The sequence below is a fragment of the Sus scrofa genome, chromosome 14 (genome assembly GCF_054392235.1).
Source record: "Sus scrofa isolate SSC_HxYL_T2T_F1_AM1 chromosome 14, Sscrofa_HxYL_maternal_Yorkshire_Landrace_v2.0, whole genome shotgun sequence".
NCBI classification, from domain to species: Eukaryota; Metazoa; Chordata; class Mammalia; order Artiodactyla; family Suidae; genus Sus; species Sus scrofa.
Genome location: NC_139396.1, coordinates 110535941 through 110556451, shown reverse-complemented (window position 1 = coordinate 110556451; position 20511 = coordinate 110535941). Strand labels below are relative to the sequence as shown.

The following is a 20511-nucleotide window of genomic DNA, read 5'->3' as shown; positions in this document are numbered from 1 at the left end:
TCTGCTGCCCACAGGCACGAAACCGGAGCAAACTGCCCAGTACCTGCCAGCTCCACTTTCATCTCCAAGAAGTAGAAACAACCCCCACTAACAGCCTTGCAGTGGAGATGCAGTGGAGCCACAGTGAGTGGTAAAGGCTCTGGAAGCTGGTGGCCCTAGAAAAAGCACAGAGTGCCTCAACAGGAGCTGGTGCTAAGCCTTCCATCACTGACCTCTGGCTCTGCCCCGATCCCTGTGCTGAGCCCGGGACAGGGAGGGAAGTGGATAAAAAAGAGCAGGGTGAAAGCCTCCAGCTGAGCCCCCTGTGGGTGGCAGCTGTCTGACTCCTCCTGTCCTCTGACCCTGGGACCCACAGTGTGAGGTGTGGGCCTGAACCAGCAACTCCCACACACACAGGGTCTTCTGCTGCTTCTCTTGTGTAACATGCCAGCTGTGCAGCAACCTGACAGCTTCAGTTCCCTGATTATGTCCCCGGGACACACACAGACCTGTCAAACATCAGGGAAGGATGCCAGTTGTCATTCATGCCCTATGGTGGCCCAGCTGAGGTGACAGGTGCCCGCTGCACACCCTGTGCCAGCGGGGTCCAGCAGTGCTGCTCTGACCTTCACAACTGCTGTCGTCTTGTCAAAAGCTGCCACACAGCATGACCGTCACTTGGAAGGGAAGCTTAAGGCAGGAACCAGGACCACAAATAAAGTAGAAGCTGTTTATGAGGCTGTTGTTATGAATAAGTCAGTGGGCTGGGAGTGGGTGTGGGGAAGCCGGGAGAGGTGAACATGAGGCACACGGCCTCTTCAGCCTCTCGGGCCTCCTCAGGACCAAGCAGAGGCCTCTGCTGGCCTCCCTGCCTCCAGGCCTGTGCTCAGGACCTGAGGGGCTGAGAAGGCCACGTCTCTAACCCAGCTGACCAGGAGTACTGAGGTCTCAGAAATGAACAGCTGAGCCCTCCAAGGTCCAGCCTCTGCTCTAGGCCCACCTTGGGAACAGGGGCTGGGCTTCCTGCAAAACCTTTCTCAGCCCTACAGGGTCCAGTCCACCCAGCCTTTGAGACTTTACCCTCAGGGCATCTCAACCACAAAGCCTTTCCTGGTCAGCTGCCCCTCTGGCTTCCCACAGCCCTTGGTCTGTTCCTCTCATTAGTCACTTGTCTCCCAGTATGAACCCTGACTTCTGCTTGCCTTGTCCACAGCTTTATTTCTTCATTTCTATCATTCAGTTCACAGTTTTTCTTCCTACTTTTTACTATGGATAATTTCAAATCTATAGCAAACTGGAAATGATCTTATAATGACACCCTTATGCAAATGACTGCCTGGATTTGCAATTAATATCTAACCATATTTTCTTTATCATGTATTGCTCTAATTCTGTCTCCCTTTCTTGTCTCTCTCTTTTCATCAGTCCACCTTTTTTCTTGATGCATTTCAAAGTAACTCACAGCTACCAGGCTACCACATCCCAAATCCTTCATTCTACATTATCTTTACCTGGGGAACAATTTTTGTTGAGTTCTTTTTTTGAAATGCAGCAAACTGAAGAGTATCATTTGACTAGTTCTGATCAATGCACACAATACTTGTGTACCCCAGGCTCCATGGAGACTTAGGACATCACATAGGTCCCCAGAAACTCCCCTCAGCTCTTTTCCAAGGCGATTCCTGCCCCCTCCCCCCCACCCCACCCGAACACAGCTACTCTGATTTCTTTCTCCATCAGCTAGTTTGCTGCTTTAGAGCATCTGCTCAGTAAATCCCATGGGATGAACATGGTGTCTGGCTGGGGCACTCAGCACCATGGTTTGGGGACTCCCCCCTCCCTTATGTTTGCTGGGTTTGCTTAGGGCTTTCACCCCAGGAGGTGGGTTGGAGGTGGCTTGCTCACTCTTTTTCCTATATGTGACCGGGCCAGGGTGAGGGTCTGCAAGAAGCCCTGCAGGTGGGGCCCAGCAGTGGTGACCATAGTATGACACAGCACAGAGCAGGCCTTCCCTCTGAGGTCTGGCATCTAGCTCTGTGTCATGGCCAGAGACCTTCTGGAGGGGGGGGGGGCGGGGGAGGGAGGGGGGCAGGCTGTGTCGGGCAGGAAGACCTGCAGGAAGGACAGGCTCTGTAGGCAGGGACACTCTGCAACCAGCCTGGGTCATACTGTCCCCCCACCATGATAAGGTTCCTCCTTGTCTCATCTTACTGTCTCTAGAGATAAAGACCACAAGTAGTTCATTTTTATATGTAAAGCCTACCTAAGGATACTTTGCAAGGATGTTTTTATGTTAATGGGATTGTGGCCTTGGCTCACTCCTCTGGCCCTGACAGGTACCAAGAGCCACAAGAATGAGCCAAGGCCAAGCCAAAGATGATGGCCTCTAATGTCAGGGGTCCTTGTACAAAGTCAAATACTTGGTCACTGAGGAGCTTCCTGATGTGAGGGGTTAGTTCTCTGGCCCAGCCAGTGGCGGACACATAAGAATACAAACCCACTCGTGCCAAGTGTTCTCATTTTCACTGGCAATCTTGGGTTATTAGGGAAAATGTTCACACTTTTAAACATAGACTCCCATTTTTTTAAAGCATGTGAGAGCCTATCAAAACATGTCAGAAGGATAGATGCTACCCACAGCCTAAGCATCTTTTTGCTTCAAAGCAGAGAATTTGCAAACATCATCTTACTCTAATGGAAGTTACAGGAAAACCACAGCAGGAGGAAACAGGACTATCAGGCCAAGGTTGTGCTGGCATTTCCAATGAATGTTCCCTGAGTTAATTGACCTTGGACAATTAATTGACCTTGACAAGGAAGCAGTGGTAGCAGCTAATGATCTAGGACTTATAGCAGGAAGGCCTGCTCATTATCCTGGCCAGCCCCAGGGCCAGGCCCACTAGCTGCCCTCTCTGGATCCTCAAGTACTTGCTTCAGTGGCCAGAAAGCACCAGGTGGGACCCACCAGACTGGCGAGGGCCTATAGCATAGATCTGCACCTCAGCATATCAGGGCCTCCCACCCTGGCAGAAGGAGTTGTTTGGTGAATCCCTGTGGAGTTGTGTGAGGCACACGAAGGGTCAGGAAGAAGGAGGGGAGAGCAGTCATTGCAAACTTCAGAGCCACAGCTAAGACAGGATCTTGCCTTCCATGGGGGTTCTCCTGGGCAGGCTTCCCGCCTCCTTGCTTTCCTAACCCAGGTCCTGGCTCTGCTCCTGGGGTCTCCAGCCTGCCATAGGCACAGAGAAACACAGGGAAGGGGAACAGACCCCCAAGTATCAAATAGTCCCACAGTCACCCAGGCTTGTATGCTCAGCTCAGACAAGAGTCAGTACTGTGTTCAGCCAGCTTGTGCTCTGTCATTTAGGTAAGGGAGGCCTGGTGGAAAACACTGCCCGCACCCCATGGAGAAGACTGTAGGATATATGAGTCGGGAACCCACAGCTGGGTCTGCTCCTGTGGAGGGGACAAGACTGGGTGCCTTTAATGGGCTTGATGGGGCCAGGGCTGGTGGTAAGGGGCCCCCAGTGCTCAAGGCCCAGCCACATAGGTTGTACCCTTTGTGACACCAGGTGAGCCCAGAGGGTGAACAGATGTTGGTTCAGACACAGCTTCTTCCACATGGGCATCCCTGGGAATTCAGCTATGGGGTGACCTGTCATAAAAATGAGATGAGAGGGAAGACAGCACTCAGCCCCTCCTAACACAGACCTTTGGATGTTGCCCTTGCAGATGAATATGAATTGATGATTTCTGGAAGAGGCTTCAATAATGCAAAGAGCAAGGATGAAGTTATTTGTAGATTTATATTCAGTGACAAAAAATCGATTGGTAAGTAACCCCAATGTTGCCTCCAAGTGACACACTTCCCACATCATGCTGCATTGCCTCAACCAGCCAAGCCTCAAAGTCCTTGCTGATCACTGACAGTGAACACAATGGAAGGAGGGACCTGGCAGGGAAGGCTGGCCACCTCTCCCTTCATCTCAGGCCAGGAAGTAATCAATCCCCCAGCACAGCAAGAGCACCCTGGAGCAGGGCTGACCCCTGCAGAGGCTGGATCTGCCTTCACTGACACCCCCACCCCCCCAGCCTTTCTCAGCTCTCACTTCCCTTGAGAGACAAGGACATGAACTCAGAGTCTGAAGGGGGAGGTGGAGGCAGCCCCAGGGCTCTCAGTCCCTACCACGTGGTCTCCTAGGACTGAGCAAGGATGCCAAGTGCCAGGCCTGGGCCCTGGAATCCTGGCTCAGGCTCACACTCCATGTGTGGTCTTGACCTAATGAGTGCTGTGTTGTCAGCCTCTATTATCTGTACTGGAAAGTGGAGCCAGTATAGTGGGTGCACTAACTAAGCCCCGTCACGTATGTAAAGCTCTTATTTGGAAAAACTCAGGCACTAGGTGACTGTCCACGATGGGTGAGAGGCCTGAGGAAGCACACGGTTGGGGCAGCAGCTGTGCCCTCAGGGCTGAGGTGGGGCTGATCTCCCCCACAGAGGGCCTGGGGGACAGTTGGACTTTCTCTTCCTCCTCAGCTCTCCCTGGTAGCCCCTGATACAGGGATTTGATATGATTATGTATGTTCAAGGACATCTAGTTCCAGGTAAACCCAGAACGGGTCCCCTCCCCCAGCACACTTCTGGGCTGTCTGTCCTTCTTCCGTGGGTGCCCAGGATGGCCTCACTCCCACGGCACACAGTGTGTAGATGGCCCCAGGGAGTTAGATTAGCCTTGGTCTGTACTTTCTCAGGAGTGGCCAGGGACTGAGTAACTCATTTGTATAGAGTGCTCATGTTTATTGAGCACCTACTGCCTCAGGTAATGTGCTAAGTGCCTTAGATGCACTAAACCAGTGAGTTCTCCAAAGACCTGTTGTTATTCCTCTATATAGATCTGGAACCAGAGTCAGGGAAAATTCAAGAGCTTGCCCAAGGTCACAAGCTGGTTCAGAAAGAGCTGGAAAGTAGGCATGGGTGATGTGATTGCCTGTCTGGGCGTTTGACCTCACAGAGATGTCAGTTCTTGAGGAAAGGTGGAGCACAACCTACCCTTCAGGAATTGTGTTCACATGTTCCTCTGTGGTCCATGGCTATTTGCTCCCTGCTCTAGACATCACCAGCGTTTCTCTCAAAGGTGGACCAGCACCAAGGTCCCACATGGGAGAGCCCATCCCACAGTCCTGGGCTCCTCTGCTGACCACCATGTTGCACCTGGTGAGAAGCTGGCCAGAAGTGGTCAAGCAGGACTGTTTATTGCCAGGACCTCTAATGTGCTGATGAGGATTGATTTAGTTCTTTTTAATTACATTTTCCTCTGATTAAAATATAGGATAAAACAATATGGAAAATATAAAGTATAAAGAAGAAACATTTTAATCAAGATTTCTATAGGTTTTATGTTGTCTGTCATTAGTATGTAATGTTTTTGTGTTTTAAAACAAAGTGTTTTTTTTTAATGTGACAAGTGAAGTGTTCTGTTAGTCAGCTAATATTGGTTTAAAAACTCCTTGCCGGAGTTCCCGTCGTGGCGCAGTGGTTAACGAATCCGACTAGGAACCATGAGGTTGCGGGTTCGGTCCCTGCCCTTGCTCAGTGGGTTAACGATCCGGTGTTGCCGTGAGCTGTGGTGTAGGTTGCAGACGCGGCTCGGATCCCGCGTTGCTGTGGCTCTGGCGTAGGCCGGTGGCTACAGCTCCGATTCAACCCCTAGCCTGGGAACCTCCATATGCCGCGGGAGCGGCCCAAGAAATAGCAACAATAACAACAACAACAACAACAAAAAAGACAAAAGACAAAAAAAAAAAAAAAAAAAAAAAACTCCTTGCCAATCAACCATGCATTTCTGGGCCCTCGGTATGTGAGGTGTCTGCCATCACCTCCCCCTCACTGCTCTGGACTATGAACATCCTATGGAAAGTAAATTGCTCCTCTTTGGAATTTTCTTCACACTAATCTCAACCATCCTACCCTTCAGATGCAAATCCTTACCCCTAACCATACTGGGTGATTAGTTTTCATTTTCAGTCTCAATGAAGGATGAACGCTGTCAGAAGTTAATCTGACAAATGAGTAATGTCCAAACAGCTTTCCACATGGAAAGGAACCATTCTGTAGGGAATAGCCCTGACCTGTGGCAAAAAAAAAAGGGGTGGGGGTGGGAAACAATTTTAAAAATCACTAGAGATTGTAAAGTATAAAGTGCTACACAGTAGAAAGCAGGGAAATACAAAAAAAAAAAAAAAAAAAGTAAAAAAAAAAAAATGTTGCCTCTAATCCCAAGCTCCCAAATAAGTGCCTGTGACATCTCAAATACAGCTTAGTAAACATAATTTTCCTTGAATAATAGGAAAAAAAACTGAAGTGGAATTGAACATCACACAGATATTTTTTGATATTGAGGTACTGAGCATCACACAGGTATTTCTTCATGAGACATATTAGTTCCCCCAAAATGCCCATAAAGTTAAACGGAGGCTTTAAAAACCCCTAACAGTTTAGAGCTGTAAGTGGAGAATCTTTAGTTTGATCACGATCTGTGTGCTGTTAAAGTGTCCAGGTGGTAACACCCAGACTCTTGTAAAATTAGAGATTATTTCTAAACAGACAACAAGCTTGCTTTTGAAAAATTTTAAAAGAAGAATATTTAAAACGATCTCCACTTTCAGGGAGATGCTCTTGAAAGTGTCCCTAGAAGCTTGGCCCTGAGCATGGCTCCTCCTGCAGGGCTTCCTCCTGCCCTCTGATGGCAGCCCAGTGGGTACAAGTCCAGGAGAGGACCTGCCTTCTTCCTCCAGAAGGGAACATGCAGACCCACGTCTGTCCACAAGGGGCAGCAGAGCTGTGGCTCCAGCCCCTGGGAAGTGGTGCCTCTAGCTCCTAGGGTCTTGGGGAGACTGGGTCATGAAAAAGGCCAGGGGAAGGACTCTCCTCCTGAATCACAGAGGTCAAAGCCAGGTCAGCCCTCAGGGACCCTTGATTCTAACTTTCAGAGGGAAAGTCTGGGACCTGGGGAATTTGAGCAGGATGAGGAGAAAGCTGGTAGGAAAGTCAGCAGGAAAAGCAGCTGGATTTTCCTTTTTTTTTTTTTTTTTTAATATCAGGGCTTCAAAGTATTATGACTCAGGAGAGAGAAGTTTCCAGAGAGCTACTTGTTATGGACTGAGTCCCCTGAGTGTCACCTCCCAGCTCCACAAAATGACAGAGCAAACACAAGCAGGAAGACCTGTTCCCTCAGGCTTCCTGGGTCAATAAAAGCACCAGCACCCACCCAGCTCTGCTCACAGACCAGCTCCTCGTCCTCACTCCTCTGTGCTCTCATCCCACAGCCAGTCCACCTGCTGCCTCGGTGTCCAAACCCACCCGGAACTGGCCAGCCCTCCCCAGACTCACTGTGCCTGGAATAGAGCCCAACCCCCTCCCAGGGCCCCGAGGCCCCGCCCCCTCTCCTCACTCACCTCTTTCCCCTCAACCAGCCCAGCTGCTTATGCCTCAGGCCTCAGCACAGGCGCCCACAGCCCAGACCCTCTTCCCTGGCTTTCCCTTCGTCTGGTGTCGCCTCCAGGACCATCGCTTCAGAGACAACTCATCTTTAATGGAAATTTTCAATAATATACAAAAGTTGGGAGTTCCCTGGTGGCCCAGTGAGTTAAGGTCCTGGCAATGTCACTGCTATGGCGCAGGTTCAGTCCCTGGTTCGGGAACTTCCACATGCCATGATGAAGCCAAAAATAATAATAATATACAAAAGTAGCCAAAAATTGCATAGAACACTTGAAGCAGCCTTGACCTACTTTGAGGAATTATCAACCCGGCCAATCTGGAATGGCTGATACCTCACCACTGATCATTGTGAAGCAGATCCCAGACATCACCTCGTGTCCTCTATAATCATCTCACTTTCCCTTAAAGAGAAATTATGTTACTGAAAGATAGGACAGGTCACTTGCTCCTAAGCAGCTGTCCCTTCCCCTCCCTTCTCCATCCCTTCTCCTGTTTATTGATGTCCCAGTATTTTTCTCTCTGGCATTTATTCTGTTCATTGCTTGTTACTTTATTGTCTGTCTCCCTCTCCAGTTGCTCAAATGCCAGGCCCTGGAGAGCAGGGCCTCTGGCTGCCTTGTTCCCACTAATCACCAGAACCCTGCACAGAGCCTGGTGCACAGTAGGTGTCAGAAGGCAGAGCAGAGAAGCTGCTTCTGCCAAAGTGTGAGCTCTGCTTGCTGAGGGCAGGCAGGAGGGAGGGAGGGATGGATGGATGGATGGACAAGTCCATTGACATTCTTCTCATGTGATTTTCTTTCAGATAAAAAAGCTGCTTCTGTTGATGATACAACCATAACATGCCCAGGAGTAAGGATAGAGAAGCCAGATGAGTGAGTGCCCAGCCTGGGAGCCAAGCAGGCAATTTTTGCTACCATGAGATGTAAAGAATGTGGGAAGCCGTCATGGCGCAGTGGTTAACGAATCCGACTAGGAACCATGAGGTTGCGGGTTTGATCCCTGCCCTTGCTCAGTGGGTTAACGATCCGGCGTTGCCATGAGCTGTGGTGTAGGTTGCAGACATGGCTCGGATCCCATGGCTCTGGTGTAGGCCGGTGGCTATAGCTCCGATTGGACCCCTAGCCTGGGAATCTCCATATGCCGCAGAAGCAGCCCAAGAAATAGCAAAAAGACAAAAAAAAAAAAAAAAAGAATGTGGGAAGCCACCTCTACTGGACAGACACTCCTGAGTGTCTCCAGGGGGCTGAAGGCATCTTCTATGCCTGCCCTGGTTGGTGGTCCACGGAGGTGCTCAGGGATCTGCTGTGGTCCAGGCTCTGACGAGGAGGGCAGGATGCAGGAGATGATGTTCTGCAGGGATGGGACCTTTGCTCCAGGCAGCCTCTTGGAGCTAGACTCACATCCTCTGTACCTACAGAGGATTTGGGATGGTGACACCATGCTGACATGGCTGGTCACTTAGCTGGTCACATGGCCATGAAGTCATCTGACCCCATGCAGGGCTCCTCACTGCCTGATCAGCCTTCATGGCAGAAGTCGACCTCGTAGTACTTTGGTATAAGGCTCCCTTCCCCATGCTGTCTGCTCTCCAGCGGCCCCAAGTACCTGAGGTGCAAAATCATTATAGTGAGAAGATTAGCAACTTCAATTTGACCGAAGAGTAGGAAATGTGTCTGTCTGGCTTAATGGTCACTGTCTGCCCTTTCTGTGCTTTAGGGAAGTCTTTATTGAAGTCAGCCTGAACAATGGCATCAACTTCATCTATAACAATGTTAGCATTATCAGCAAGAACTGTATGAGTTCTAAGGTAAGGCTCAAGCATCTAGAGCTGTCCTGACTGGAAAGAGAGAGATACCCTGGGGAGGCAACTGAGGGGAACAGCGTCCCAGGCAGGCCCAGAAAGTAGCCTGGGCTGACAGGCACCTCAAGCAGCATCTCACAGGTAGCTTGGAGCCCTTAGCCCTACAGCCAGGGGCTGAACCCCCACAGACTTGGGGTGTGCTACTAAAAGCTCTCTTGGTCCTCTTCCCACCCTGCTTCTTTCATCAGAGCACTTGACATGAGGAAGCACTGGGCATCACTGGGGTCCATGGGCACAGCACCTGTGCCCTTGGTCAGGAACATCAGCAAGAGAGCAGATCCCATTCCTTAAGCCCCACGTGGACCTGGCCCATGCTAGGACTTTCTGTAGACTCCCTTTGATGCTCTCCAGTGCCCGCTCAATTCCTCACTACACATGGTGGCTCAGAGAGATGGAGGAGTTTTTGCCCAAGGCTGCAGAGCCAGGAAGGAGGGGAGAGGGGCTACGGGGAAGAGAACAGGGTGTCCAGCCTCTGCTCTTGCACCCCCACCTCTCAGTGGGCCCCAGAGCCCCTCCCCCACCATCTGTGTATCACAGCTGCTTGTCGTCCTCACAACACGTATGCTGTCAGGAGAGAGGGCTGAGTTATGACTCCATGGGGATTGGATTTCATGACAGGGGCTGGGGAGAGCCTCTGAGCAGAGCTGGCGGTGGGGCCTGTGGCCCAGGACTCTGCAGTGGCTCTCTGGGTACCAGTGCCAACCTTCTAGAATCTTTTTCCTTAGATGGGAACCCAAGTAGGAGGAGGACTAGGAGGTCTGGTGTCAGAACCAAGTGGTAGACACTCGGAAAAATCACCCAGGTGCATGCCAAGATTCTGTCCTGTGTTCTTTCTGTAGGTGAGCGAGCCAGATACTGAGGTGATAACTACCCTCCAGACTACCCAACAGCCTACCACACAGGCTTCCTCATCGCCTCTCCCACCGACATCCCCACAGTTCATCCCCTATGTCAATTCTTCCTACTTCTTTATGATCATCCCAGGCCTGCTCCTATTCCTGTTGATGCTCTGGTGCATCTGGTGGATGTGCTGCAAGAAGGCAAGTGACCACTGTCGGTACAGCTCTGTGTCCTGCTGCCACCAACCCCCTGAGGGACTGGACATGTGTCTGCCCCATGATGCTGCCTGTGGGCAGGTTCCCATCAGCTCCCAGGTCCTCACACAAGCAAATAAGCACAGACTCTGTCCTCCCCTCCTGGGCCTGGACACAGCCTGGGCTTTAGATGACCGCCTGCCTCATGTTTCACAGGGAGGTAGCCTATGGGCTGTCCCAGCCCCTGGAAGGAAAATACCAGACCCCCTGAGACCAGGGCTCCCTCACACAGTCAAACTTCTAGAGGATGCAGGTGGCCTCTGTTGTTGGGAGAAGAAAAGGGTCTGCAGGGGGGGCACTGTGGCTGAAAGGGAGAATGATGCTGTCCAGAAGGATGCTAACTTCAGGGGCAGCCTTTGAAAAGAGCATGGACCCCTACACATCTCTGGTGCTTCCATCATGCCTTCATCAGTCAACGCTAAGTCACCAGCATGTGCAAGTGCTGTGCTGGGCACAGAGGGGCAGAAATGAAGAGCCACCACCCTTGCCCACAGGAGCGCTCAGTCTGGGGTCTAGCCTAGTACTGGCAGTTGGGAGGCTTTGAGGATAAATGTCACCTTCAGATGATGTGGTAGGTGCCCTGTGTGGCTGAGCTGGAGCCCTCCACACCCCTTCTAACCTGAGATTATGTCATCATGCCCACAGTGATTGTCCCTTGTTGTGGATACCAAGTAGGCAGAAAAAGAAGGGAGGTGAAAAGAGCCATTAGGGAAGGAGCTGGGACACCCCTCCCACACCAGCTGGGGCATGGGAGTTGAGAGAAGCCAGTTCATGTTGCGAGGGCCTGGTCTCCAAAGGCGCAGCATCTGTGGAGATCAGCTGCATGGGCACTGGACTATGACTGTCTCAACTTTGATCACTTCCTTTCTAGACTGTCAAGGAGCTGCCACCAGTGCAGAAATCAGAAAGGGTAAGTGCTCTGTTGTCAGAATGCCTGCTGCCCACTGTGACCTGCACAGAAAGGGCCCCTGCTGCCATGGGGATGTGCCCTCTCCCTGCCCCTCCAGCTCCTACCTACTTGGGCAGAAAGAAGGGGTAACAGAGGGGCAGAGAGGGGCCCCAGGAAGGACATGGAACTTACAGATGTCACCCCATCAACACTGTTCACCTGACCCCAACATGACCTGAACTGAAGCCCTTGAAACTGAATCAGCAATGTGGAGTAGCCTGTTTCAGAAACAGCTATAATCCCTCCTGAAATACCTGGGCTTTCTGTCAATTTCCAAGGGACTGTCTATAGGATGGTCCTTCCCCAGGACTCAGGTTAGCTTTTGGAAAAGGATGGTCCAAAATGGACCTCAGGGAAAAGGTCCCAGAGGATGTCAGGGACCAGGTGTATATTTTGCTCCATTTTCTTGATCATCCTCCCCGTCTCACGTCAGGGCAGGGGTCTTGGCGGGCTTGGCCTTTAGGGACTGTGGGGCTGAGAAGGGTGGAGGGAGTCTTCCCTGGCATTGAGCCAGGAGGGAGGTGCAGCCCAGGTGAGCACAGGGCCAAGGGTCAGGCTCACCCGGGGTGGGGGCCCAGTGTCAGGGGCACCAGGGCTGGAGCGCTGGTGGGAAACAGGGTCACTGCCAGGGCTGGAATCCTCACTGGCTGCAGTGTGGCTTCAGGGAGGCTGGCAGCTGCTAATGCCCACACCCCTGACATGACACATCCTCAGGTCCAGGCTCTCCAGCAAGGGCAGCCTGTGGCAATCAAGGGAACAGGAGTTTATAGGCCTTTAAAGAAGACTCCTCTTTGTAAACCAAAAGTTGTTGGTGTGTTTTCACATGGAAGCTACTCTTTTACTGTGTCGGGTGCTGCTCATTTTTCCGCAATTCTCCACCAAACATTTTCTGAGTGGCCAGTACTTGACAGGTGCAAGTACAATAAATGTCATGTGTCTGCACCCAGGAGCTTCCAGACAAGGAAACAGTGTTTTCTCTTCCTAGGAGCCAGAGGAGGTATGTCACATGCAGACATGCCCCACAGTGATTGTCCCTTGTGGGTGCCAAGGAGGCGGGATAAAACGGATGGAGGTGAGAAGGGCTCTTGGGAGGGAATGATGACTCTGAGGCTGGGGGGCCAGAGGTGAGGTAGCTGGAGCTGAGGTGGCTGGTTCATGCTCAGGCCTGGACCCATAAGGCATGATGGCTTGAATAGAATGGAGCCCTAGACTACAATCACTTGGTGCCCAAGAAAAGCGAGGGCCTCCCAACCCTACTGGACAAGGGGAGGCCAAAAAGGTTGAGGGTTTATGCTCCTGTTTCCCCCAGGAAGTCCTATCACCAGGGTTTCCCCCTTGAGGCAGCCCAGGTTTCTGGATGTTGGTGGGTAGGAGGGAGCTGTAGAACTGTCTCAGGGAATCGGTGGGGACAGAGCCCTGGGGAGCCTTGTGAGATAGAGGGGACACTGTCCCTCTAGAGGCAGCATCTATGCCTATAACTTCCTCACAACCACATCTGCTTTTCAGGGAAAACTGGATAGCTTGTGTGACTTTGTTCAGCGCTGCAACCAGATGCCACTAATGTGGTATACCCCTAGGGACATGGTAAGCAGGGCACAGGGATGCTCCCAATGGGCTGGGGTCTTGGTTTTGCCCTTGGCAGTTGACCCCTGGGACTATGGGTCAGAACGCCTTCCTGGGCATCTGTCAAGAAGAATGATGCCCAGGACCTGGAGACCTGGGGCTCATGAGCCTGTGGTGATTCTCAATATGGTGCCCATGTATTTCCCAGGCATTGACCACATTCCCTGAATCAGGCAAACACTGGCTCTAGGTGGCTGGGCAAGTGGCATTTAGAAGCCTCTGCTGACGACACATCTAGGATGCACTCACACCCGGTAGAGACTTCATTTGGTGACAGAGGTATCAGGGCTCCTATGACAGCTGGGCTCCCACTCTGGGTCTGAATCAAGCTCTCAGTCCCAGCCATGTTTGCATGGAAGCCTCATTCCCTGCCTGATTCTCCTGGACCTTCTCCACCGAACCACAGCTCCATTAAGGTCAGAGGGCCCCACACCAACCTTATGTCCTGAACAGTGGCAACATCCACTTAGAGATATCCACTCAGGAACAAGAGGGATAAAGCAAGACAGAAGACTCAATCAGAGGGAGGCAAGAGACCAGAGGGTGGATGCAGGGAGATGCCAGTCATGGCCTTCCTGCCCAGTGAGGTGGGGGCAGCAGTGCTGAGCACCTCTCTGAAATGCCCACTGTCCCAGGGCCACTCTTTGAAGCTGAGGTTGGGAGGTTACAGAGAGATGGATTAGGGAGCTCTTACAGTCACCCAAGGCTCTGCCAGGCCCCCATGATGCCAGCTCTCGGGTCCACCGAGTGGTTGTGAACTCGCAGTGACCTATGTGCTTGCTGAAGGCAAAACTGAGGCCTGAGAGGTCAGGGAAGTTGCCGAGGCCACCCAGAGAGTAAGTGGCATCAGCCAGAGCTCCTGAAATCAACGCTGCTCATCCTGAGATGGGCAGGACCATAACTATGCCCCAGGGACACGGGTCTGCTTCCCACTCTTCTGCCCCCCATCCCATTTGACCTTGTCCTTCCCAACCTTGTCCTAGAGAGCCAAGAGCTGTAGGATGTCCGTGGGTACCCAATATTCTAGTAGGTGCAGGATCCTGGCTCCCCCTCTGGAAGCCTTCAGTGCTCTGGTCCCAGGCCTTACAGTGAATCCTGGACAAAGAGACAGGGTGTCAGCAGAGACCTACAGTCTCTACAGACCAGACTCAGCCTCTAACCCCAGGCCCAAGTGTGCAGAGGAGACACCCAGCCTGGCTGCTTACAGACACATTATCTGCAAGTGGCTTCATGTTTTTCCTGCCTGAGCCACAGGCTCCCTGGGTGAGAAGGGGGTCTGGAGCTGGGGGAGAGGGCATGTCTCAGTGGGCACATGTGCAAGACTGGGCTTGGGGCCCAAACAGGGAGATTGGGGGCATTGGTCAGATGGCTGGCCCAGGACAGACATGGGCCATTCATCCCCCTCCTTGCAGGCCATCCTGTGTGCCCTGCAACCCCTTTCCAATAGCTGTGCTCAGACAGAACTTTACCCAGACCCTCCTCACCAGGCTGTGCTAGAAAACAGAGCTATAGGAAAGGGGATTCCCAGCAGCACAGGGGCACAGGCCCACCACCTCCATCCAACCCCAGATCTACGAGGGAGGTTGATTCCAAACTCCTCAGCCTGGACTAACTGCTATCAGCCTGACGATGTGACGTGCTGGTGAAGTTAACAGTGGAGCCTGGGGCAGAACTTACATGAGTTACTGCCTTCTAAAACCTCAGTTAGCTGCTTGTTTCAGTAAATTCAGATGTTTCTACACTTCAGCATAATACAATGCAGAAAATTCTCAAAGGTTCACTTTTCCAAGAATCTCAGCATTTTGGTGGCAGAAGCAGCCATTCTTGTTTGCTGCTACCTTCTGTGAAATGACCATGTCTCTCTGCCCCACTGCCTTCTAATTGTCAGAGGAAATTTTCTAATAATTGTCTCTTCCAGAGCATCTCTCCTTGCACAAGACAGTTGAGTTTCTTAGTCTTGAACCAAACCCTGACCCCCCCATCCAGGGTCCTGATTCTCTTCTTTCCCTGCTCTCCCAGGGCAGCTCCTGCAGTTCACAGAAACCAGTTCTCATAGATCCATCAGGAAAATCCATTAGAAATGGGAAACTTACCTCTCTCACTGATTGTGGGGCTGCCAGTGACATACCTGTCTCCAGAGAATATGACCTAGGTGCCACCAGCTCGCAGGGCCCTTTACACAAGCATCTCATTTCATTCTCACCACAACAGTGGCCGTTTATACAGAGTAGGGATCACCGGACCCTGTCTAAGTGCTTTACACAAACTCACTCTTTTCATCCTCCCAACACTCTGCCAGGGAGGCACAGCCTCTCTGCAAGGTCGAGTCACCTGCCTGGCGGCACAGCCGAGAAGCAGCAGGGCATCAACAGCCCCGGGCCCAGACCTCACCATGTGCTTGGCTGCTTCTCTGTCCTGGCAGGTGGTCACTGCTCAGCATTTGGAAGCTGAAGAGCCCTTGGCTATAACGTTTAGTGATGGGCCCAATGTGACAGGGCTGTGGAGGGGTGCAGCAGGGCTGGGAAGGACCCCAGGGGAAGCTCACTTCCAAGGCCAGGCTGTGCCTCCTGTGCCCTGCTGTCACGGTGATGGGGAACATCTCAGTGAGCTTCCTTCTGCAGTGCCGCGTGTTAGGTGTGTAAGCAGAGAGTTTCCTGTTAGCCTAGTGGCTAAGGATCTGGCATTGTCCCTCTTGTGGCGTGGGCTCAATCCCTGGCCTGGGAACTTCTGTACGCTACAGGTGTGGCAAAAAAAAAAAAGATATGCAAACAACTGTGGCTGTGAATATCTTACTGTCACACTATGTTCCTCACAGCCCTCCTCTAGATAGAGAGTTCATATCTATATTTGCTGGAAGCGGTTTCCTGCATAACAATTAGAGCTCCAGAGAGGCCCTGTGATGTATTCATAGCCAAGGAGTTCCCATCCTTTGCCTCTGCCCACAGAAGGTGCCCCGAGGGCTGTGGATAAAGCTAGGACAGGACTTCAGCCCTCCAGGAAGTCTTAACTTGGCAGCTGTCCTTCAAGCCAGTGACCTTCACTGAAATTCTCTGATCATAGCTTTGGGATGGTGACGACAGCCTGCTCCCCTGTGCTCAAAAATCCTCGCCCCCCAACTCCTGATACACACACACATCTATAAAATTTATAAATGGAACCAAATCTCCGAAGCACTGGATTAATGTCCAGTCAACCGTCTGCCAATCACTTAAGGAAACCCACCTTCACTGTGGAACAGCTGAGCTGAGGTTAAGAGTTGGTCACTGGCTTAGATCTCTTTGTCCTCAGAAAGTCAGAGGGTAAAGAGATACACCTCCTCAGCCCCCAGTCTCCTCCCTCACCTCCTTAAGTTCACACAAGGGACTCGGGGGCTCTGCCACTACCTGGGGGTCTCCACTGCTGTCCCTAGCCCCTCAGCCCTCTCCCTCAGTCCCTGTGCAGATCCCTCTTGCAGCTCCAGTGATGGGCTGTGGTTGGGGGGCAGGGGAGCCAGGCCTCAGCACAGGTGTCCTGCAGTCGTGCTCTGAGAAAATCAAAGGGATACCATGGTAGATGGTAGACACTGGGTCTAGAATGCCCTGTTCACGTTCTGGAGTAAATAAGAAACAAAAGAGCTTAGAAATAAAATAGAAGATTCCAATCTATTCATAGTAGCAACAAAAGAACACAACCTTGTGCATACTTGTGGCCATGTGTACTGAGAGGTAATAAAAAGAAACCAGGAAACTTTACTCTTCTCTATAAAAGAAGACTTGAAAATATGAAAACCTAGGCCACAGTGTCAGCTTTTCCAAAATAGTTCATGGGATTAATACTGCTTTAGTGAAAAATGTAATGAATATGTTGAGGGAATTCGATCAAAATGATTCTAAAATTCACCTGAGTAAATAAACCATTAAGAGTAGTTAAGGAATTTGGGGTGCAGTCTTAGGGGGAAGTGTGTAAATCCTGCCAGTTACTGAACCCCTGCCCGTGGGCCCGAGAGAAGCAGGAACCAGCTCCAGTGCCCTGGGGCTTGAGGGGCCTAGGTGCTCCTGGGCTGGCTTGGGGAGGGCAGACACCACATTAGAAGATGCATAGTCTGGATCTGGGAAATGGAGAGGCCAGTACCACATGCCTAAAGCAGAGAAGCACAGGGACTCTTCTCATGCATGCCAGCAGTGTTGGTGATGGACCAGGAGCCTCAGGTTGGATGGCCTGGTGGAGGAAGCACAGCTGAAGGTGTGAGTTGAGGAAAATAAGCCTCTTCTCAAGGAAGATAATTCCATGAGGTCTGAATGGGGGTGGGAGGAGAGCGGAGCCAGGTGAACGGGGAGAGGAGATGCTTGAGATAGCCTAAGAAGAGAGCTGAGGGCCTGAACAGGCGGTAAGGTGCAGGGGAAGGTGAGAAAGGATGGGCAGCTGGAGACACATGTGGCTCAGGACAGGGTTTGGGCAGAGTGGGCCCTGAGGCTGGTGCTGGGGACCTGTAGGCTGAGGCGACCTGGAGAAGAGGAGGCAGGGGAGGTGAGCCAGTAGGAAGATGGCAGGAGACAGCAAGCCTGGGCCATCCGTCTAGAAGGGAGATAAGCTAGCAAGGGGGTGGAGAACTGAACAGGGGGGATTGCTGATAAATGACCATAGAAGTTGCCGTCTGCAGAGAGTTCAGGATCCTATTTATAGTGGTTATCATGGGTGCTTGGAAAAGAAGCATTTATTTCCTCATGTTTATTTTTCTGTGTTGCCTAGGTTCTCTGTAATGGGAGAACCATTACACTTTTTCTACAATCAGGAAAAGTAAAAATGTTTCTCTGTAAAAGAGAAAATATTAACTTGATGAAGCCCAAGGGGATTTTACATAGTAAGTTGCTGGAAAGTGACGTTTAGCAAAGCTATCCCCATCTTGTCATGCTGGGGAAAGTCAGAGTGAGAAATCCCTTCCCATCTCTGGGTTCAGCTCTTCTCTACATCCAGGGGTGCAGGTCCCAAAGAAGGGTATCTTTCCCAAAAGTTTCCTCAAATCAGACATCCCTGTGAGTGTGGAAGAGGACAAGGCCAGGCTCTAGGTGTGGTTGAGAATATCCTTGTAGGAGTTCCCGTTGTGGCTCAGCAGGTTACAAACCCAACTAGTCCATAAGGATGCAGTTCCATCCCTGGCCTCTCTTAGTGGGTTAAGGATCCACCGTTTCTGTGACCTGTGGTGTAGGTTGCAGATGCAGCTCGGATCCTGCATTGCTGTGGCTGTGGCATAGGCCAGCAACAGCAGCTCCAATTCAACCTTTAGCCTGGGAAATTACATATGCCACAGGTGTGGCCCTAAAAAACAAAAATAATAATATTTTTTATTTTAACTATAAATTCAAGGGGACAGGCCTGTTTTGTTTTTCCTAATGTGGCTACATAACTGGGGAAAACCATGATCATTCTAAAGGGTTACTAAGGATTTTACAACCTAGGATGATGAAAATGACAGCCTCAGGGGGAGAAGGCAGAGTTCAATGGCCTTTGTCTTTCACAGGCACTGGAGGTAACACTTCACACATGAGTGGCAGGTTCACAGAAGCCTGAAGTCTGCACACCACGTGAAGCACCTGAAAGGACTGATGGGTTTTTGGGGACTGACAGGCCCAGACAGATGCAGCAGAGGATCAGTGGGGCTCTGGGCAGCAGGAGAAGGGTGGCCTCAAGGCAGAGAAGGAGCCCAGCAAGCCCTAGAGGCCAAGGAAACCACAGCCCTCTGTTCCTGGTTCCAGCGGCTTCTAGTGACCTTCTCCCTCTTCTCTCCGTGCAGGGGCGGTGTGTCAACTTCTCCCTGATGAAGCCCTACTGTGGGCAGTTGCCCTGCAGCCCTAAGATCTGCCTCCATCCCAGCCGGGAGTGCTTCCGCATCAACAGCTACTGCTCGCGGTGCCAACACCCCCCGACCACGTGCTCCAGGCTCCCCTCCAGGGTGCTGCCGCACATCTCTCCCAACTCGCGGTCACTCTGTGGAGCCACTTTGTCGCTCCAACCCCCGTAGCCCAACCTGTAGAGCACCCAAAGCCCAATACTGTTAAGAGCCCTTTGTTTGCTGAATTAGACATGTATGTTGAATCTTGGTTTCCCATCAAAAGGCGTTGGAATTTGTTGCCGATCAGAGCTTGTTTTCTGGTGAGCACTGCTCCACTGTAGGAGATGCAGCTTCACTGCTCCTGCCAGGACAAAGCACCCTGGTGGCCTGAGGAAGTAAACATGATGAGTTCTAATCCCCTCAGATGGGTCTTCACCTGTCACCAAGGGCTGGAACGCATGGGGTTTTAGTCAAATTCTGCTTTTTGAACAGAGCTCCAAACTTCTCTGAATACAAGCCTGTGTCTCCTTCCTTAATCTTATGCAGGGAGAAGTGCTTGAATTCCTCACCTCCTCCACTCCCTCTTGCAGGTTTCCATTTCGTGGCTGCCTACATTGGGAATGTGTCACAGAAAGAGCTGAGGCCCTCTACAGGTCACCAGCTGGAACTGCATCTTCTCTTTCCAGATAACCTTCAAACTGTCCCTAAGCCCTGGGGAATTTGAGGGGTCATTTTCCTAGAGAAGTTCAACCTCTCCTATTTGCCCTCTGCCACCATAGAAGAGAATGTGCTCCCGACAGAGATATTTTAGCACGCAGTGTCCTCCCCACCACCCGGTGTGTGCACACGTCGTTGGTGTAACTACTCCAGTGCTTGCACACAGTCCAGGGAGCACTTGAGGAGGGGTCCTCCAGGAGGTCCATGACCAGCTTTCCCAAATCCATGTGGATAGTAAGGTAAATACTCTCCCCCCTCACCTCCTTCTCTTCCAGTGTTATATTTACAGATTTCAGTTGAATTTCTGTAGGTTAAAGACATCAGGTGTGGGTTTTTAATCTGTACCGATTAAAGTGGACGGATAGTAGTGACCATAACTTTCCCTATGGAAATACAGACAGACAGACAGACAGAGAAGAAAGGAAGAAAGGCAGGCTTGCTAGAATGGCTTGTGTATATGTAAGTAGGGATCGTTTGCAGGGTTACCCCAGATCACACAACTTTTAACCTTCAGAGCATCCCTAACTGGAGTTGCTCTTCCTTGTGAATCCCTCCCCCACTTCTCTGTCCTGTCACAGCTTGGGCCTCAGATCTGTGTCCTGACAACAGTCAGGATAGGAGCAGTGAGAGCCTCTCCCACCCCCTCGTGGCCTATTCCGACTCTGCCAACTCCTCTGTCTCCCAAGCTCTTTATTAGAAGAGCTTTATTAGAAGGCTTTTTCTGGCACAACGTGGCAGGCACAGACATTTCGGAGAAATAAGCCAATTCACAATGGAGGAGCTAGAAGAGGGTGTGTCAGGCCCTGTGGGCTGGGACTCAGCAGTTTGATTTAGGTCCGTTCAGAGAGGGTGTGGCTAGCTGGACCCAGCTCTGCCTGACCCAGGCTGTGGCTCACTCCGCAGGGCTCAGAGAGCACCGTGGTTTCGGCCACCCTCTTCCTGCCTGACTCCATGACATCACATGGCCATACCCAGCCAG

General features: G+C 51.4%; 1 protein-coding gene across 1 annotated transcript in view; it reads left to right on the top strand.

The window, feature by feature from the left end:
• ANTXRL (ANTXR like) overlaps nt 1–20511 on the top strand; it is a 39053-nt gene extending 18542 nt beyond the window's left edge. Inside the window, exons 10-19 of the mRNA XM_005654141.4 lie at nt 3712–3810; nt 8282–8351; nt 9196–9286; nt 10180–10380; nt 11306–11344; nt 12369–12455; nt 12890–12967; nt 18777–18892; nt 19406–19771; nt 20436–20511. Coding sequence (XP_005654198.2) covers nt 3712–3810; nt 8282–8351; nt 9196–9286; nt 10180–10380; nt 11306–11344; nt 12369–12455; nt 12890–12967; nt 18777–18892; nt 19406–19505 — 881 coding nt within the window. The 3' untranslated portion in view covers nt 19506–19771; nt 20436–20511. The remainder of the gene's footprint in view (nt 1–3711; nt 3811–8281; nt 8352–9195; nt 9287–10179; nt 10381–11305; nt 11345–12368; nt 12456–12889; nt 12968–18776; nt 18893–19405; nt 19772–20435) is intronic.